The 20,632-nt window shown below is 38.4% G+C and overlaps 1 protein-coding gene across 1 annotated transcript in view; it reads left to right on the top strand.

The window, feature by feature from the left end:
* Window positions 1–20,632, top strand: part of vps8 (VPS8 subunit of CORVET complex) — a 35,625-nt gene that overhangs the window by 7,289 nt on the left and 7,704 nt on the right. Inside the window, exons 8-36 of the mRNA XM_014991103.2 lie at window positions 54–140; window positions 1,075–1,142; window positions 2,242–2,395; window positions 3,051–3,110; window positions 3,366–3,473; window positions 3,680–3,760; window positions 4,532–4,702; window positions 6,081–6,155; window positions 6,556–6,591; window positions 6,997–7,087; window positions 7,197–7,243; window positions 7,328–7,417; window positions 8,459–8,505; window positions 9,617–9,839; window positions 9,944–10,033; window positions 10,324–10,375; window positions 10,504–10,546; window positions 11,916–11,988; window positions 12,282–12,401; window positions 13,480–13,551; window positions 13,783–13,902; window positions 14,580–14,636; window positions 16,190–16,272; window positions 17,173–17,257; window positions 17,629–17,727; window positions 17,894–17,983; window positions 19,148–19,194; window positions 19,292–19,436; window positions 20,543–20,632. Of these exons, the coding sequence (XP_014846589.2) occupies window positions 54–140; window positions 1,075–1,142; window positions 2,242–2,395; window positions 3,051–3,110; window positions 3,366–3,473; window positions 3,680–3,760; window positions 4,532–4,702; window positions 6,081–6,155; window positions 6,556–6,591; window positions 6,997–7,087; window positions 7,197–7,243; window positions 7,328–7,417; window positions 8,459–8,505; window positions 9,617–9,839; window positions 9,944–10,033; window positions 10,324–10,375; window positions 10,504–10,546; window positions 11,916–11,988; window positions 12,282–12,401; window positions 13,480–13,551; window positions 13,783–13,902; window positions 14,580–14,636; window positions 16,190–16,272; window positions 17,173–17,257; window positions 17,629–17,727; window positions 17,894–17,983; window positions 19,148–19,194; window positions 19,292–19,436; window positions 20,543–20,632 (2,604 nt within the window). The remainder of the gene's footprint in view (window positions 1–53; window positions 141–1,074; window positions 1,143–2,241; window positions 2,396–3,050; window positions 3,111–3,365; window positions 3,474–3,679; window positions 3,761–4,531; window positions 4,703–6,080; window positions 6,156–6,555; window positions 6,592–6,996; window positions 7,088–7,196; window positions 7,244–7,327; window positions 7,418–8,458; window positions 8,506–9,616; window positions 9,840–9,943; window positions 10,034–10,323; window positions 10,376–10,503; window positions 10,547–11,915; window positions 11,989–12,281; window positions 12,402–13,479; window positions 13,552–13,782; window positions 13,903–14,579; window positions 14,637–16,189; window positions 16,273–17,172; window positions 17,258–17,628; window positions 17,728–17,893; window positions 17,984–19,147; window positions 19,195–19,291; window positions 19,437–20,542) is intronic.

Here is a 20,632-nt window from a genome sequence, read left to right as displayed (position 1 = left end):
ATTTTATAGAACTGTTCCTGGTTCTTTGTTCCCTAACTGTTGTTCATGGTCAGATTACAATGTGGGATCTCGCCAACGGAAAGCTTTTGAGGACCATCACTGATGCCCATCCTCCAGGGACGGCCATACTGCATGTGAAGGTGAGAGCCGCTCAGCAGAACGCTCTGAATGATTACAGGCTGAAGGTTGAAGAAAGAAACTTCCTCTCAAGTTCCTCTTAGGATGGGTTCCCATCATGCACCATGCAGATGAGCTCAGTTATACAGTAAATGTGGAAGTCCCAGATATCCTGTTCATGAATCATTTCTTTATTATTAAAAAGTCCAGATATGTGCATTTTGTTGAAGGTTTATCAACTATCCTGATGTAGAGCCGCTCAGCAGAACGCTCTGAATGATTACAGGCTGAAGGTTGAAGAAAGAAACTTCCTCTCAAGTTCCTCTTAGGAACTTGAGAGGAAGTTCCTCGCAATGAATCGACTTTATGGAATCATCAAACTTTTGGTTTTCAAAGATTTTCTTTTTGGAAATGTGGATTTCTTTCACCAATGCTCTCCTTGGGTCTCCAAAGTCCAGTGTGATGTCAGCATGCCTGGGGCAGCCATCTTGTTTGACAAACATTCTTGTTTTACAGCTTCTATTCATTTGGATTTTAAATTCAGGTCAACTCTACCACAAAGTATTACAGCCAGGCTAAGATTTTTTTTCTAAATTATGAGAATAAAGTCATAATATTACAAGAAAGTTGTCATATAGCAATAGAGTCCAAATAATACTTGAATAAAGTCATGATGTAACCAGAATGAAATCGTAATTTTATGAGAACTCCCAACAAATTATAACAAAAAAGCTTAATTGAGGAAGGTTAAGCATCTAGTGAAGTTACACTTTGGTAAAGGTTTTACAGATAACACTCAACATGAAAGGAGAGCATGAGGATTGTTGAAGGAGGTGAGTCAGACTAAATGTTTGAGAATAAATGTGATGATTGTTTCTCAGACACACAGTCACCATACGGATCTATACCTGGATGATGGTCATCTAACTTTTACCTCTTCCCTCCCCCCTTCTCTAGTTCACTGATGACCCAACTCTGGCCGTGTGCAACGACAGCGGAGGGTCTGTGTTTGAGCTGACCTTCAGGTAAATGAAGTGAATCTCAAACCAAATGATTTCTGTCCAGAAAAACCTGCAGTTTATAGAGAGGCTTCTCACATTTTCCATCAATCTTTTTAAAATGGTGTGTGATGAACAAAACTGTATAAAAAAGAGAATATTCCAAACAGCACTCTAATGAAATGTTTGTTAAAGTGGAACCTTTTTGACTCGGTGGGATTAAAACACCAAACAGGAGTGTTTTGAGAGAAACCTAGTCTTCTGTAATGTATGTGTGTGATTCCTGTTGCTTAGGAACAGATGATATGCACTTAAAGTTTTATCATGATATTTTATAGTATTACTGTGATAAAAATAAAAGTGACTATAAGAACTATTTATTACTTCTTTTTGTGAACATAAAAAAGTGTGATTTGAATCACTAAACTGCTCACACTAACTGTATTCAATCATATTTATTGATATTTATTCATACTGGGCCTGTTGAAATGAGCAATAAATCAATTAATTGCATGATAAATTATAACGAGCTCAATAATTTCAATTTGCATGATTTATTGTTTCTCTCTCTTTCTACCAAAGATGACAAAGGTTTTCAGTCTGCTGCTTTGGTCTCAATTAACCCCTTGTTTTGAAGGACAGTTTTGTTTACAGATATTTTATAATTAATTTAATTTATTGTTTCTTTTATTTTGTTTTTTTTTATTTTTATTTTGAATATTTAAAATGTCCTCCAGTTCCAGTGTTAATGTTCATTAGAATTTAAAGTTTATTGATCTTTGAATGTGTTCTTGCATTATTATGCCATTACCATTATATTATTGAAAATGATCTCAAAACAACGTTATTGTTTATTGCAAAAACTTTTGGGAAAATTTATTGTCCAGCAAAATGAGTTATTGTGACAGGCATCATTGATGTTCTCAATGAAAAAATGGTGGGAAAAAAAAAATACTAAAAGTAACAATCCTGACAATGCAGACAGTTTTTTGCTGGGTTAAATATAATTAACTGAAATTTATTGTGACAGTGATAAATCAAAATTTTTATCATTCTAGTAAATTTATCACGATAATTGATAAACGATGCGATAAATGACCAGAAATACTATTGCTTTTTCTTCCAGGAGGGTGATGGGGATGCGCTCATGCGACTCACGATGTCTCTTCAGCGGCTCTAAAGGAGAGGTGTGCTGTATAGAACCGCTGCGGACTCCTCCAGACTTCAGAGACCACCCCATCACATGCTACTCTCTCCTAGCTATGGCTTCCCTGACCAAGGTATGGACTCCAGTTGTCCCAGTGCACAGAAAGAAACAGAACAACAGCAGGCCAGAAGCCAGGAGAAAAACGCTGCCGTTAACGACTGCAGAGATGCTTCATGCATCAGATAATAGACCATGGGTCCAAACCCAGATGAGATTATCTCCTGACCCAGGCGGGTCATTATGGTTGGAGTTAAGGGGTTTTTTAACCCCTGATAGTTTTCATCTTTATTTTTAAAAACATCAAGATGAAGCTATCTCCCTCTGCTGAGAGAAGGCAGACTTTCTGTTGATCCACGAAGTAGCTACTGTCTGTGTATCCATCACGCTTTGACTGAGGATATTTGAGCTGTAGGGAAACCACAATCAGAGAAAATATGTAGATTTAGAGATTTAGAGAGGGAGGGCTTAGGTTTAGAGGTTAGGTGTGAATAAAATTTTGGTTAAGGTTAGGGTTAGGAATAAACTAGTATGGGTTAGAGGTCTGGTCTAGAACTGAGGTGTAAATTGAGTTGATACTGGTTAGATTTAGAGCTACATTCAGGGTTAGGCTATAGAAATTAATTTTAAAAAAATGAACGGAAGTCAATTCAAAGTCCCTGTGAAGACAGAAGTACACACATGATTGTTAGAACTACTGATGTTTTTACTTTTTGATTTCTTCCAATCAGATTCTGATCATTGGACTCAAGCCCAGCCTGAATGTGTGGATGACTCTTCCCTACACTAAGGTCTGATCCTCTAGCCTCCTGCTAGTCTGTTAGGATGGAATCACCTCTCATTTTTGTCCCACTTAAGTGTTTTAGATCAGACTTGCATAACCTGGGTTCATTTTAGCTACTGGGAGGAAATTCTAGTTCTAATTCTGCAACTTGAACATTAAAAGTTTGTGTGTTCTGTTCTGTTTTTTTTTTTTTTTTTTTTTTTTGGGGGGGGGGTTGTTTAATGTTTCAGCAACATTTGTTTTTGACGTCATCTCTCCTCAGTCTGATCCCAGCAGCGTACCTCAGCTGGCCTGGCAGTTTGTTCCTGTCCAGAAGACGGTCAACCCCATGCTGGCCTTTTGTAAAGGAGACTCAGTCCACTTCCTGCTGGTATCTGCTCAGCTCCATCTTCTCCATCATCTGATTCTAATCTCAATTTACAGTTCCAGTTAGATTATTTGATGAGATTTGCCAGTAAACCTTTGGAACCGATGCATCTTTTAGTCCTAGTCCAAGTCTCTTCCATAAACCAACCATTGTATGAATTGCTCTTTTGGGTGGTCTCTGTGAAGGTTAAACTGGTCTGATTTATCCAGGTGAAGAAGGAGGAGACGGGCACCATCCATGTGATCAAGCAGAGGCAGCTGCAGCTGAGTTGTGACATCATCAGCCTGAACGTAAGCTCTGACCTCAGCTTAGCCAAAAAACCCCAGAGCAGAAAAGACAAGCGCTGTTCTGAATCAGGGTGTTAAACTTGTTTTCATGTTGGGCCACATTAAGACCACCAATGTTCTCAGAATCTATTGATAAAACTGATAAACTGTTAAAACTCTCTCCCCATTTGACAAGTTCTAATTAAAATAAACTAATATTAAACAGTTTTTCACATCGATCAGTCTCTTCAGGATTTCACATTGTTTTGGTGATTTTGTGGTGCTAATTTAGAAATATTTGCTAGAAACATTTGTAATTTTTGCGCTTATGTATGACTTTAAATGTGACTTTTTGTTACTTGCAATAATCGATCACAGACTGTGGCTTGACATCAAGTAAGGCCCAGGCAGCAGCATAGAATTGAAAAATACTGTCAGCTGCAGGTGGGAGGTAGCGTCACTTCAACCCGCTGTTTCTGCCATTTTTTGCAGAAAATTCGCAATAAACTCACAGTTATGCGATAGCTCATAAATATGTGATGATCTATTAATTTTACATGAATCATGGAATGATAAAAAAGCTGGAGCCAAAAAACTGATGTATTTTCGCAGTATACAGATAAAACTGATTTGATTTGATTGATAAAATAATATTCAGTTGCTACCTTGAAGGTTCTTTTTTGTGCATTCCTAAATGCGAGCAAAGTGCTTCATTTTTAGTGTTGGGTGAACGACGTGCGGCGCCAGCTGGGAAAACTTAATGGGGTCTGTGTGCTGCTGTTGCTGTGTCTGCAGTGGATCAACAGTTGCAGCCTGGTGCTGCTGGACAGCCATGAGAAGCTGCACGTGGTGGACCGGCCCACCCAGGACGTCTTGGAGACGCTGGACCTGGAGCAGGTGCAGCTGGTCTACAACAGCCGACACTTCAAGTCCCTAGCAACTGGAGGCAACGTCTCCCAGGCTCTGGTGAGACAGACACCCGTTTCTGTGGAAATGTCTGTAAACGGAACGGGCTTTTATCATTTTTCTACTCATAATAAGTGTGGCAAAACCTTTAAGTTCCGATCTTTACTCCTTAGTAAGCCATCACAGAGTTAAATTCAGATTTCCATACATTGTTTTGTGTAAATGACATTCACAACTCCACTTCTGGTTCTCAGTGATCGTTTTGATTATAGAGGAACTGACAGAAAACCCATAGATTAATACGCACTCATTCAAAAACTCGCATTTGGACCAGATTCTTATATTTGGGTTTTAGCTGTATTGTGGCTAAAATTCACTGATGATGTTTAGGAACCAAACCAAACTTTGACGATGCTGTTTTTTTATTTTTGTGATAACAGAATTAAAATTACTTAAAGCAGTGGAGTCGAACTCAGTTTTGTTTCGTGCCACATCAAGATCATGAATGTTCCTAGATAGCTACTTGTGGCAGAATGTTCTGAAAAAACCTGTAAAACTGTTGAAATATTAATAAATAGCCGTATCTGTATTCAATAAATACTTCTTAGACTGAAATAATATTGAACATCTTTTCACATTGATCTATCCAGGATTTCCCAGTTCTTTTTGTGATTTTTTTGGTTTGTTTTTGTTTTGTTTTTGTTTTTTTGCTTTGAAAGTCACAAATTTTGTGATGCTAGTTTAGAAATATTTGCAAGGAATTGTGCAATATTTGCACTTATGTATGACATTAAATGCAACTTTTTGTTACGGATGTGAACTTGACAACAAATAAGGAGTGAGGCAGCAGTGGTATAAAAGTAAGAAATACTGCCACCTGCAGGTGGGAGTTGGCATCACTTAAGCTCGATGTTTTTGACCACTTTTGTGGAAAATTTACAAGAAATTTTGAATTATTCAATAGTGCAAAAAATGCGGGGATTTGTTGATTTTGTGTGAATTTTTTCAGTCCTAGACTTACTAAAAGCCGGTGGGACTGATTTATGTAATTTGGCATCTGGGGTGTAGAGGGCCATATACAAAGGGCCAGATTTGACCCCCGGGCATTGAGTTTAACACATGTGATTTAAAGAATCCAGAAAAATACCATGTGTAAGAGTTTGATTTGGTTCCAGGTGTTTTAAAGAATCTGAAGTTAACTTCAGCATGCTTAATATTCCAAAATTCAAAATATGCTGGAAATACATTGCAGTGTGAAAGTTAAGAATTCTGAAATGACAAATCCTGCTTATCTACTACTATTTGCTAAAATAGCTGTCAGTGCTAGTCAGTGTTACGGCGATTTATTAAACATGTGGTCATCCTAAGACACCAGCTGAGCCGATCAGATCTGCTGTTCATGTGCTTAGATTGTTAAATCTGTGTGTTTGTGTTTTAGGCATTGGTTGGAGAAAAGGCCTGCTATCAGTCACTGTCAAGCTATGCAGGACAGATCGTCTGCCTGGGCACCAAGGTAGCTGTTAGCTTTAGTCTGTGTAGGTTCATCCATCACTGTTCAATACAGAACAAAACTCAGTTTAATACAGAACAAAACTCAGCTTTCTAGCTTGTGCAAAATATTTAGTCCTCTTTTTAACTTTGTCATGTTACAAACACAAACTCTACTGTGTTTTATTGGAGTTGTGTGTATATGTGTGTTTGGCTGGGTAGTAAAAGGTCACATGACCAAATCTAGAAATCCAGCAGAAATTTTTCAAGCAGCAGTTCTACAAACACAGGAACATTTACTATTATTGTTACTATTTAAAAAAAATACTTTGATGATTGCCAACCATATGGGTGTCATTAGCACAATATTACTTGATCTTGTTGTTTAACAGTGTGTGCTTTGCTTTGATTTGCTTGTTTTGCAGTCAGCTCACATTATGTCCCTAAGGAACTGGAAAGAGGTATGCATCATGTTTCATCTTTTTGAATGTGAGTGTCGCATGTCTGCATAAAACCCTCAACTGTCATGGCAGCAGTCAGAATATGGCTCTAACTTTAAGGCAGGAAGTAATCGATCTCATCCAATAGAGTTATATGTGAGGATGAGCTCATCAGGGTATAATGTTGGTATGATAAAAGCAGTATTGCTGTTTATAGGCATATGGAGATCATATTACAAAAACAATGTGTTAGATTTAAAGAAGCTAAAGGGTCACAGAAGTACACAAGAACAGAAATATTAGGATGTAAATATGAAACTGACGTCCGTGGAAGCAATTGAGTGTCATCCGCTTACAGCCACATCTTCAGTGTGTTTCCTGTGGGTTTCCATGGTTACCCAGACAACCCATGTTCTCTGTTTCCAGCGTCTGGACTGTTTACTGAAGCAGGAGCATTTCACTGAGGCTCTGTCTCTGGCCTGGTCCTTCCATGAAGGCACCGCCAAGGCTGTGGTTGGTGGGTGTGGTCATAATTAATGTTAATATAAACTATTTTTTAAATATGGTTTGATCACATACGAAAAGAACAGCTGGGATTTTTTTTTCTTTCTGGATCTTTGTTTAAGGCCTTCATGGAGATTCACAGAGAAGGAAGGCGGTTATCAGCGACAAGGTGAGTGTCTTTACCTTTAACACACTTTGTAAAATCTGCTGGGGTTTTTTTGTTTTTCAAACTTGAAACACCTTGTCTTTGCAGATGGTAGAGATTCTTCTCCATTTTACAGAGTACGCTGTGAAGAAATGCCCGGAACAGGGCAAGCTGCAGGTCATGGAGCAGCATTTCCAGGTAATGGAAACACGTTGGCTTATTTGAACTTTTAATCTGTTTAACTGTGAGAATAATCAGTAAGTGACCAAATATGGAATCTCTGATGACGACATTTAATTATGTTTTTAATTGTATGTTCGCTTGTAAACATGATGGATAATGTGACTGCTCAAATTACACTGTCACTGATTGCCATGGTTACCCCCTTTTATCTTGCTTTTTCAGCATTAGCCAGCATTAGTGTACTGCAACTGTTTATCACAATGTGATAAAATAAGTTATGCTACCAAATTGACATTAGTGATCCATTACATGAAGGTGAGTGGATGAATGACAAGAGAAAATGACCCAAACTTCAGCGTGTGGACATTACTTACTAGGAATATTAAAGCAATTTTGTTCACAGTAAGATCAACAGCTCTCAATGATATAAAAATAAGACAAATGTATCCATAGTGAGGAAGAGCAGTGGTGTAAAACCTTAATAGAATTTTCCTAAAAGTACATTTTCACAAAAATAATGGGATTCATATTTACCAAAGGACAAATGAAATACAATAATTTCCTCCTATTTTAGTTAAATTTAACGGGAAAAAATGAACATGTAGCTTCAATTATTAAGGCAGATGGTAAACTAAGCCATGAAAAATTAAAAGTGCAGCAGGATGAACTGGAGGCAGTGTAGTGTGCAGACGCTGCCCTAAAATTAAAACCTCTGTGGGCATTCTGAGTTATTTACCGATTCTGAAAGTGTGGATCCTAAGCTTTTCAATGGTGTCAAATATATAGAAATAAATAAATAAAAAAAAGAACATTTTCCATTTAAAAGTTGCCATTCTGCAAACAAGATTAGTGAGAAAACAGGCTGTAAGGCTCTGCCTCCCCTTGCGGTGTTGATGAACACATTATCACTTTACTTACTTGAGCTGAGCCTGTTACACTTCTTACTGTGTCTGGCATGACTAAAAGGGACTGGTTTAAAACTTGGAATGTCAGTAGATTGATTTGATTGTTGTGAATGAAATCAATGTTCCCTGTTTATCTCTGTGCCTGGATCAGGAAGTGGTACCAGTCCTGGTGGATTATTGCCTCCTGCTACAGAAGGCGTGAGTACATGTGTGTGTCATGCTGTGGCTGATTGTTTTAATGATGCTGACCTTCTAAAGGCAGGACAAAGTCTGACCATGACTAGAATCACACAAACCTTCCAATTGATCCTAGTTATCAACCAATGCTTTAACCCCGGTTTATTATTCAGAGTAGTTTAAAAAGTTTTCTATCTAAGGAGACCCAGCAGATTTCATCAAGTCATAAACATCTCTCCAAACTAATTAACATGGTCCTATGTGAGTTAGTAATTACCTTCTGTTTAAGGTCACTCTACAACATCTCAATTGTATTTAAGTCAAGACTTCTTCAGATGGTTCTGAAGGCTACTTCAGAACCATCATTTAAAAACAGTCAGAGGTGAACTTCATGTGCTTTGGATTATTGCCCTGTTTCATCCACTAAATGTGTTTGAGATCAAGAAAATAGCATTCTTCTTCAGATAGTTTTTTGCCAGAAAGTAGAATTCATTAAACCATCACACTACCACCACCATGTTTGACTGTCGCTGTGTTGTTTTTAATGCTGTGTTAGTTTTACTCCAGATTTAACAGGACACACACCTTCCAAACAGTTCCACTTGTTGAATATTTTCCCAGCAGTCTCTGGGATCATCCAGATGTGTGTTTTTTTTTTTTTTTTGGTAAATGTGAGACAGACCTTTGTGGGTTTTTTTTTTTGTTCTTCTCAGTCTCTCTTTCTTATTGCTGAATCCTGAACTTTGATTGGCGTCAGATGTCTTTGTTTGGAAACTGCATTTTGTACTCACTTGGGTTATTTCTGTTGGATACTTAATTTTCTCTGATGATCTGATATTTAAGTGTGACAATGAAACAAAAAGCATAAGGTAGGTTGTAGGTAATATTATTTATATAGCACATTTTCAGCAAGAAGGCAGTTCAAAGTGCTTGATGTCTGTTATGTTCACAACATATTTGGTGTCAGAAAACGGGCAAAGACCTTGAGCTAACACAATAAGGCAGTCCACACATTTCTATTTTAAGATTGTGACGTAAAGGCTGACAGTGTTTGGTGGTTTATTTTCCAACCTCCATGAAGTGGTCAGTGTTGGTTCTCTGACCGTTGAGAGTGAAGCTCCTTGTTTCACAGTGACCTGCTGTTCAACCAACTGTACTCTCGGCTAGTGGAGAATATGGTTGCTAAGGGCGTCTTCCTGGAGTCACTGGAGTCGTACATCGTTGCCAATCGGCTTGGTCACATCACTACGCCTGTTATGAAGGATCTCCTGGCACATTACCATGACAACGATATGATGGACAGCCTGGAGAGATGCATTGTCCATCTGGATGTCACAAGTCTGGACATACAGCAGGTGTGTAGATGTACGATGAATCCTGTATATAGAACACAACAAGTATGAAGTATGAATGCCTGGACATGTTGTCTCTGCTTGTCTGTGTGGCTTGATGAGTAAAGGTGGTCCAGGTGTGTTGGAACAACCAGCTCTATGATGCAGTGATCTATATTTTCAACCGAGGCATGAATGACTACATTACTCCGATGGAGGCAAGTTCCACACAAATGGCATGTTTTTGTGACTGACTGAACTGGAAGTTGAAGATTATTCAGGTTCTTCAGTTATCAGATTGGTTCAAAGTGCTATTCAGCTTTCCAATGTTTAAGTGTTTCTTTTAGATAACATGTTTTTTTTGTTTTGTTTTTTTTACTTTGTCAGTTTTTTCATCATCCATTTAATTGAGGAAATTATAGACACTTCAGAAGATCTAAACTGCATTCTGTGTGCTCTGATATAACGGACCAAGAGCCCTCCTGAACTGTGTCCTTTATTATTTCAGAAACTCTTTTCAGTGATTGGTCCCAGAGTCAGAGAGGGGCGGAGCCTAACAGGTGAAGCCAGCACCTTCTACTTTCCTTTTCTGTTCTATTCGAGTTTCTTTTTCCTCTCTGTCAGTATTTTGCCACAAAACATTTTTAAATACTTTTTTTTTTTTTTACATGTGTTTCATTTTCTTTAGGTGATGATGTGGTGATGGGGAATAAATTACTAGTTTACATAAGGTAAATCTTCCTGATGTGGTTATTACCCCCTGTGTCAAACTGCTGTATATTAGAGGCTTAGCCTGTCTTTGTACTTACAAAAATGCATAGAATATAGTGACTACACAAACTCATTTTTTTTTAAATTTATTAATTTTGATGTGTTTTATTTGCTCTAATGTACGTCTGTATCACCCTCACCAGTTTTGTTGTATTTGTTCCATTGAGGCTTATTTATGAAGTTTTACTAACTGAATAACCGATTAGCCTGGAAACATCAGAATAAAGCTAGCTAAAAGTTCAGTGGAGTCTTTTAGCTATGGATGCACTGACCCACTTTTGAGGTTTTAGTATCATCTGATATTGATCTGATACAGAAAAACAGCTGGATTGGCTTAAAATGTTTCTTTTTTTGAAACACATACATAAATGTACCGAATTACAAATGTATTTAATAACTCTGCACCAGTACAGCACACATAAATATACCAACAGCTTCACAAGCTTGGTCAAACATACAAAAACAACACAACATTAATTTGTTCAGTCAGTGCAATATGAGTATAACAGCCAAAGTGAAATAAATAATGAAGGAACTGAAAGTGACAAAAACAATATATTGACTACCTTGGTCAAACATTTAAGAATAAACTGCAACAAACCTTTTTTTTAATTATATTTATGAATTCTAAATGTAATATAAAATAAACAATAAAGCATAACATTGCTCAGAGCACAAAGCATAGAATTAGACAGAATAGATCTGACCTTATGGGTTTGGGCACATTGTCACTGATATCCCATCTAGAATTTTTTTTCAATATCAAATCAGTGCATCTCTACTTTCAGCTGCATGTTTCATGTTAAATAAAACTGTCGGTAACACTTTCTTTGAAGGGTGGGGGTGAATAAGACTGTCATGACACTGTCATAAACACCTGTCATGAACATGAATAAGCCTTCATGAATATTTATGACTGTTGTCATAAAGTGTCATTCGGTAAATTATGACACTTTTAATACAAAGTTGACATTATTCAAAATGTCTTTATGACAACTTGACTTTAACCAAAAAATCATTACTGATATAAATTTGTTATAAAAGTATTACTGATTGCACTTTTAAAATTTGGTAACTTTATGTTATTAAAGGTAAAGTTTAAACAGTAATGATTTATGTGTTATGTTATGTTTATGAGAGTGCCATGACAGTCTTATTCACCCCCCTTCAAATAAAGTGTTGCCTGTTGAAATATAGCTCTCTGCATACTAAAATCAGAAATTGCGTCACTGTGCTGTGATCAGTGAACATCTCTGAATGTGTGTGTGTGTGTGTGTGTGTGTGTGTGTGTGCGTGTGTGTGTGTGTGTGTGTGTGTGTGGGGATGAAGCTGCTGTCTTGCTGGAAGAGCCTATCCGATTGGAGACATCCCTGAAGATCTGGTTGTTCAGGTCAAATACCAGGTATGGTCAACCATTCAGACGACCAGTACTCTTTGAGAACAGCTCATGAAATAAAGTGATGTTGATTTTTATTTTACTGGTTTTCAGAAATGTATTTAAATCCAGTGAAAGCAATCTTTTGGTCTCTACAGGAATCTGCATTTCAACAAAAACAGTGTGTTGAAGATCATTGTGTTGTGCATGTTGATGTGGAATAACTTCACTCTACAATATTATTATGTAGCTGGAGTTATTGAAAGCAGGCGGTTTGTTTGACATTTGTTTGTTTTTATGTTCTGCTTGTGTCTGATCAGGTGTTTGAGTTCCTGATCCGTCTCCATTCAGGCGACTCCTCACAGAAGGAGGAAGTCTTCCCATTTATTCACACACTCCTCCACTTTGACACTCGGGAGTTCCTCAATGTCCTTGCCATGGTGAGATGCTTGTCTGACTGTCTCTCAACTGTCATTAATAAGCTGTTAGTTATACTGTGTTTTTTTTTATTTTTTTAGGTTTTTATTCAAAGTTTGGCCAATTTCAGATTGGTTTGAGTATATAAACTGACACAAAAATCTCCAGTTAGTTTCCAGTGAACTAATGAAGTGTTGTTTTACATCTGGACACAAATATAAAACATATAACCTGACATACAAAACTTTATGCCAGATAACAAATGTTTTAACCACAATAAACCACAGAGTTTGAGCTAAATTACTCACCTGAAACAATGCTAATCTGAATGTAAACCAGCTACCTGGAGCAGTCAGACCAAACTCTGTACATTTATATTTATATTTATGCAAGACAGAAGAATCTCCATTGATGAGAAGGGATTTTCCCAACACGAGCTCATGCAGCATTCAAGTACATCTGGGACACTAAGTCTTCAAATATATTCTCTAATATGGACACAGATAGGCCTGTCGCAATAAGCAATAACTCAATTAATCACATGATAAATTAAAATATCAATAATTTCTATTTGCGTGATTTATCATTTTTCTCTTTTCTCTCTGGATGATAAATGTTTTCAGTTTGGTGCTTTGGTCTCAACTAGCTCCACTGTTGAGCGACAATTTTGTTTACAGAGGCTTCATAAGTCATTTTATTTGCTGTTTTGTTTATTTATTGTGGATATTTGAAATTAATTCATTTTAAATTAATTTAAAATGAATAATAACACAATTCTTGTGTTATTATTCCATGAGAATTATATGACTTGAGAATGGCCTTAAAACAACAGTCTTATTGTTTATTATTGGTGATCGCAAAAACTTCATCCAGCAAAATATATATAATATATATATAATCTAAGCGCTGGCTATGCGTGGTATACTGCCTTCATCATTGAAAAAACCCAATAAAATCTGCACTCATTTCTAAATTTTCCACTTTTTTAAGTTTTATAACATAAAATCTAATTACTTTCACAAATGGAAAGATTCTTTGTTTAATGCTGACTGAAGTAAGAAAATATGTTCTTGGTTGGAGAAATGTGTGTATGTCTTCCAGACGTTTGATGATGTCCAGAACGACAAGCAGGCCCTGGAGTACCAACAGAGGATAGTGGACATCTTACTTCAGGTGAGATTTGGGTTTTATTAACATTTTGAATCTGCTGTAATGAAGAGAGAAAGGAAGCCAAAATGCAGCTTCTACAGGTGGTTTACAACTGCTAGTTGTCCACTGAGACCTTCTGAGAAACCCATAATGATTATGACCAGAGTCTGAAAATCTTTCATGATTAATTTCACTTTTATTGTTTGTTTTCCTTTGTGCATTAATTAATATACTGCTCATTTGTTTTAATGAAAGGTCATGGTGGACAACCCTGACTTCACTCCCTCCCAAGTCGGTGGTCTCTTCACCTTCCTGGCTCGCCAGCTGGCCAAACCAAATAACACACTGTTTGTGAACAGGAACCTTTTTGATCAGGTATGTAGACAATTCTCTACTAGATTTATTACTGCAAACGATACTTTTGACATCAGCAAATGCTCTTTGTTTTTACATCAAATTCACTTTCCAAGTTTGTGTGCGCGCATTAAAACCTTGAAGTGAACCAAAAAGCCTCACCAAGGGACCGCCCATTAAGACTGAACCCAAAATGACAGAAACTAAGCAATAAATACAGATTGGAGGGTCCTTAAACTCTCCTTAAAGATGAACTCCAGAGACACAGAAACAGTGGAATAAAATATTTGATTTAAATTAAATGCATCTATCTGCAAATGAAGGTATAAAAGCATTGCCTTCCTTTTTTAAGTGACTCATGGGTTTCAGAAGCTTTGCAGCTTTTAGTATTTGTGGTGTCAGCTCATATTATCAGCTTGCTGCGCAGACATTTCAGCTCAGTGACATCATCAGCTGAAATCAGACCGAAAGTCAGAGAGGAGAGACGGAAATGAAATGATCATCTGACCAGATATATTCCCTCTGCATCAGAACAACCTCACAGGTTGAGAATGTTCTAAGCTGAAGAAACGTGTTTTTGCTTCTTCACGCTGAGACATTCTTCTGCAGCAGTGACAGCAGATGGAAGACAAGGCACGGTGTTGAATTCCTTGTGTCTCTGTCTGTCTTCTGTGTCTGAAGGACTTCTCTCTCCTCAGGTGCTGGAGTTCCTTTGTTGCCCTGACGATGACTCTCGACATACTGAACGGCAGCAGGTACATGTCAATGTAGAACCGCGTCTGCCACTCACACTTTGTCTTTGAAAATATGCAGGATCAAGCACACCTATTCCTACAGAACGCTTTTCATGTTTTTTGTTTTTAACATGAAAATGTAGCTCAATAGATAATCATCCTGGGCCTTGTTCTGAGTCATGTGACCAAGCGATGTAGAAACAGCTAATTCTGTCACAATAACAAATTTTTCTGGACGATAAATTGTTCCAGAAGTTATTGCGATAAACAATAACATTGTTGTTTTGAGACCATTTTCAAGTAAAATAATAGTAATGGCATAATAATGCAAGAACACATTCAAAGATGAATAAACTTTAAATTGAAACAAACATTTAACATAAGAATTGGAAGACATTTCAAATATCCAAAGTAAATAAACAAAATAACAGAAAAAAACAAATAAAAAGAATTAAGAAGTCCGTAATCAAAATTGTCCTTCAAAAAACGTAAGGGCTAGTTGAGGCCAACGCACCAGACTGAAGACTTTTATCTTCCAGCTTTTGGTTGAACGAGGGAGAAAAGATAAAAATTGTACAAATGGAAATTGTTGAGTTTGTTTCAACATAAAATAGAAAGTATCTGTCTCCAGAATTGCAACCAGTAAGTCCAGGTGTGCTGTTTATAAAGTCATTTATGTTGTTCTTTATGGATTCTTACCACACAGCAGGAAATGTGAAAAATGTACTTTTGCTTTAAAACGGTTAATAAACATCAGTCTTTTCATGATTCTGACTTGGATAAGAAAACCCCAAATTTCTTGTCTCAGAAAATTAGAATATTACACGAGATCAATAAAAAAAAGAAACGATGTTTTGAACAGAAATGTCAAAACATATCTATAACTTGCATGACTTCCTGCATCAGTGCAGCGTGTCGTTGAGGAGACCAGCCTGTGGTTCTGCTGAGGTTCTGGAAGTCCAGGTTGCTTTTGATAGAGAACTTCATGCCATGTTCTTTGGTTCTGGTGTCTCTCATCTTCCTCCTGACTCCAAATCTTCTCTATGTGGTTCTGGTCAGTCCAGCCGAGCTAACCAAGCTCAGTAGTAGCATGGTATCTGAAGCAGCTTCTTGTTGCTGCTGGTACTTTTAGCAGCAACACGTGGCGAGTCCTGCTGGGAAATGAATCTTGTTGTCCTAACAGAGTCTTCTGAGAGGTGGGTCAAGGCCACTGTTTTCTCAGCTGGCAGCAGTTATTGTAGCAATGTGGAACTCAGCTGAACTTTATGTCCTCTCCTTATCTCAGCTCAGAACCAGAACTCTTTGTTTTCTGCTGAGCTGGAACATCTTGTTTCCTGTGTTTAACAGAGGGTCACTGGTTCTGACTTACAGAAAAACATAGATGTTTGGTGTCAAAGTTATATTTCAGATTTATTAAGTCAGAATCCATCTACCTGGAAGAGATGCTTACGTTCCCAGGTGGTCCAGAGGGTGGACTGGCGGTACTGGTTAAGTCATTTATTAAGCGTGACTCTCATCTCCCCGCCAATCTGCTTGGACAGACTCTGACATGTATCGTTTGTTTCTCTGCTTAGGTTCTGCTGGAGCTGCTACAGGTCGGGGGAGTGGTCCAGTTCAACGAAGAGCGGCTCTTCACGCTGGCAGAGAAAGCCAAGTTGTAAGCAGCTAATCAAACATGGTGATCTACATCTGATGCTTAAACATGAAAATCACTTCAGCATGTTTAGGGTGGAGGAGAAGGGTGGATGAGCAGCACCACATGAGATTGTGATTGACAGCGCTAATTGGTTGGTTGTGATTGGTTGTGTCTAGTTAGCACTGGGAGAAGGAAAAGGAGTTCAAATTTTTCACAGATTACCTGTCTCATCCAAGACTCTCATGACATGGTGACAGTTTCAACAAATATGTAATATATATATATATAAAATTCCCTTCTCACCCTCCGCGGGTGGTCTCTTTCATCCTCTGAGCTCGGGTCCTCTACCAGAGGCCTGGGAGCTTGAGGGTTCTGCGCAGTATCTTGGCTGTGCCTAGAACTGCACATTTCTGGACTGAGATGTCTGATGTTGTTCCTGGGATCTGTTTGAGCCACTGCTCCAGTTTGGGGGTGACTGCCCCGAGGGCCCCGATGACCACAGGCACCACTGTGGTCTTCACCTTCCAGGCCTTCTCCAGTTCCTCTCTGAGGCCCTGGTATTTCTCCAGTTTCTCATGCTCCTTTTTCCTGATGTTGTGGTCACTTGGTATTGCTACATCCACCACATCCTCTGTTCTTTATCCACCACCACAATGTCCGGTTGGTTCGCCATTACCATCTTTTATATATATATATATATATATATATATATATATATATATATATATATATATATATATATATATATATATATATATTTTTTTTTTTTTTATTTTTTTATTTTTATTTTTATTTTTTTTTTTTTTATAAAAGTTACATTCTGCAGCTTTAACTTGTGAAGAAATCAGAATTACATCCCAATGTTCCATTTCACCAGTGGTTATTTCTGTTACATGATGCTGTGTGTTTTATGCCCTCCAGCTACCAGATCTGTGAGTTCCTTTATGAGCAGAAGCATCTGTATGACCGCATCGTGGACTGCTACTTACAGGACCCACTTCGAAAGGTACCGAAGTGTTTGGATTGCACATAGTGTACAGATTTCATACATTTTCACCAACATTAATTATTATTAGTTATGTGTACTGAAATAGAAATAGAAGTATAAGATTCTCATTGTACCATATTTATAATTTAGCAAAGAAAAAATGATTCCTGCTAAAATAATATGTTGATTATTAGACATTATATTAATAGTATTTAACATATTATTTTGCGTCTAAAATATGGACTAATTCAAACGCCTGCTAGGTTTAGCTTCAGATTTCAGGTAAATGTGCTGTTTGTGCAGAATATTGGATTCTTCTTTTTTTTATTGCTTTTTTATCATGAAATAACTTACTGAAATCAGTCATTTATAGTTTTCTGCTGTGTTAGGCGGAAATCTTCAGCTACATCCACAACCTAATGTCCATGCCGGGCTACAGCTCCGAGGAGAAGCTGAAGGTCAAGGAGAAGGTGCTGCAGCACATGCAGGTCAGGAGCACTGCGGATGGTGGTCAGATTGTAATGAGGAGAGACAGCGTCTCCCAGCAGCTCGTTCTCAGGAAGATACTTTGGCTGGACCGAACATGTTCTACTATGGCCTCATCCTGTTTTGTATTTGCATCAGTCATCAGTGTGTTGTCGTACTATACAACAGGAGCTGGCAAGCCTGGATCCTGGTAAATTAGCTGACCTGGTGGTGTGGCACTTCACAGAGGAGGTGCAGACCATTATCTCTGAGCTGCAGGTAAACAACTCATCATCATCACTTCAGACACACAAAGCTTTCAATTCCATTTTTAAATGCATCCTCTTTCAGTGTGATGTTTAGATGTAGAGCTGAGATCAAACTTTAGGCTCAAATCTACATTTTGCTACAGAGAATAACTAATATATTTCAGGTAGGTTTAAATTGAATCCACAACTTGGCAGCAGTAAAACCCTCAACATGTGTAAATAATAGTCTTCCAAAAAATTACTCAAGTAAGAGTAATAAATGTTTGCTAAAAAGTGATTCTGAGTGATTCAAGTCCTGAGTCACTGATCAGAACATCAAGCATTTAATATTTAAGAATTACATCAACAAACGGACCAAGATATGAAAAAAGGTGGAAATTTTGGTATTTTAAAGATCAAAATAAAAATAATTAATGTAAATAACATAATTACAAAGTTGAACAAAAGGAGAAAAAAAATCCAAATCAGTTTATTTCAATATAAAACTTATGAAACTGCATGTGTTTGTCCCTGGTGAATTTTTGGTTAAAACATGTTTGTTCTTCATACTGTGAAGTTTACTCAGAGTGGTTAGAGGAGTGATACTTTATAAAAAAATATTACTCAAGTAAAAGTAAAAAGTACTGCATAGTAAAAAAAATACTTCTAAAAGTATATTTTCTTTAAAAAGTTACTTAAGTAAATGTAACCTCGTAAGTATAGCTAGTTACAGTGACACCAGTCAGAGATGGTGTTGTTCAGATCTTGGTTGTAACCAGTAGTTCTTGGAGTTTTTGTTTTCTTCCTGTTACCTCAAAGTGTGTCCTCCTCTGACGTCACACAGCTGTCTTTGCTCTTCCACCTGCAGCTCACTGGATGTTCACTATTTTTAGACCACCTTCTGTAAATATGAGAAATGGTTCTGTGTGAAAACCCAGCAGATCAACATTATCTGAAACACTCAGACTGACCAGTCTGCTACCAACAACCATGCTGCATTCAAACTCACTTCAATCACCTGCTTTATTCTGACACTCAGTTTGAACTTCAGAAAGTCGTCTTCACTTCTTCTAGAGGCCTGCAGGCGTTTAGTTGCAATCATGGCTTAGTCATTATTAGGGTTAACAAGCAATTAAGCAGTTGTACATAGTAAAGTGGTTTATTTCAGAAGGCTTCTCTGTGTGTGTCTCTGCAGGACGACAGTCTACTTTTCCAGTTTCTCCGCTGCCTCCTGGAGTCTCAGTACTGTTTACTTCCTTCCCCTTGTGTTTGGTAACTACAGACGTCCTGTTGTCCCTCCTGATCTTGGAGTCTTTGTCCTTGTCACTGTCTCTCTCAGAGAAGGATCTCAGTCCGTGTCCCGGCTGCCTCTGGAGTCTGAACTTTATGAGCTTCTGCTGGACCTGATGTGCCGCTTTGAACCACAGGAGCTTCTGAAGTTTCTCCACACCTCCCAGCATTACAGGCTTGAGGAGGCCATACAGGTACTGTTTTTACGCCTCTACAATGTTGTTGGAATTTACAAAATTCTTAATAAATGGTTTAAAAAGAACAGTTTAAAAATCCCTTATGATGAGATGTAACATTAGATACAGGATCTCCTCACCTGGACAAGGGCCACCAGGCCCCCCTCTGGAGTCAGACCTCGAGGTGGGGTAGATTATAGAGGTCTTTTATACCTAAAGGACTGACTGGGCTCAACCCAGAGAGGAAACATGTGTCCCTCTTTCTATGGGCTCACCACCTGAGCGGGTCGGGTACAATGTGTGATGGGGGTTACTGAAGGTGGGGCCCTTGGCAGTCTGATCCTCGGCTATATCCCAGGATATGGAAATTCTCCTCCCTGGCGGGGAAGGACCCTGAGCTGGTGTGTGAGGTTGAGGCTAGAAATAGCCGTACTCACCTCAACACACTGCCCTGGTTCTGGAACCAGTCTTCTTGCAAAGGGTTGGACACGCTGTCACTCTGGAGTTGGGTATATTCGTTGCCCTCTATCTCGGGGTTCATCTGGTTCTACCGTTGAGAGGGTTCTGACTGTTGCTATTGTCCATAGCAAACACCATGTTCAAGCTTAAGGGTGTCCATATGTGCTCTTTGCACCAGGACACGTTAGGCCCCAGCTCGATGATCGTCTCATCTGTTCTGCGGCTGCATGTCTTGGACACTTGGGTGAAGAGAAAGGCAGAGGTGTCCACTGACTATTACCTAGCTGTGAGTTGGCTCCGATGGTGAGGGAGGATAGCGGTCAGACCTGGCAGGCCCAAAGGGTCTGGTGGGAATGCCTGGCAGAATGTTCCATAAGACAGAGCTTCATCTTTCACGTTCCCGTTGTCATGGCAAGGAGAGCAGGACTTCGTGTGAAGAGACTCTAAATGTGGCCGGTTGATAGACTGTCCCTGGATGCTGTTGTATCTAATGAATGTTCAATATCAATCATCCAGCAGGGGGAGCTAGACCAACCATCAGTCTGGACTTCACAGTAGTCTCTCTGTAAAAAGAAATGCTTCCCTTCCATCTCATACTGCCTCTATCTGTTCATTAAGCAGGAAGGGATGTGATCATTCTTTACAGTTCATGACTCTGTCTCCAGATAACAGAGAAGTACCACTGTAATGAAGCCAAGGCTTATCTGCTGGAGAAGAAGGGAGATATTCCTGGAGCATTTGCTGGATTGCTGCAG

Source organism: Poecilia mexicana, unplaced genomic scaffold, assembly GCF_051168715.1.
Source record: "Poecilia mexicana isolate PSO_F unplaced genomic scaffold, ASM5116871v1 scaffold_15, whole genome shotgun sequence".
NCBI lineage: Eukaryota > Metazoa > Chordata > Actinopteri > Cyprinodontiformes > Poeciliidae > Poecilia > Poecilia mexicana.
The sequence above is the reverse complement of the archived record's forward strand: the minus strand, read 5'-3'. Positions and strand labels throughout refer to the sequence as shown.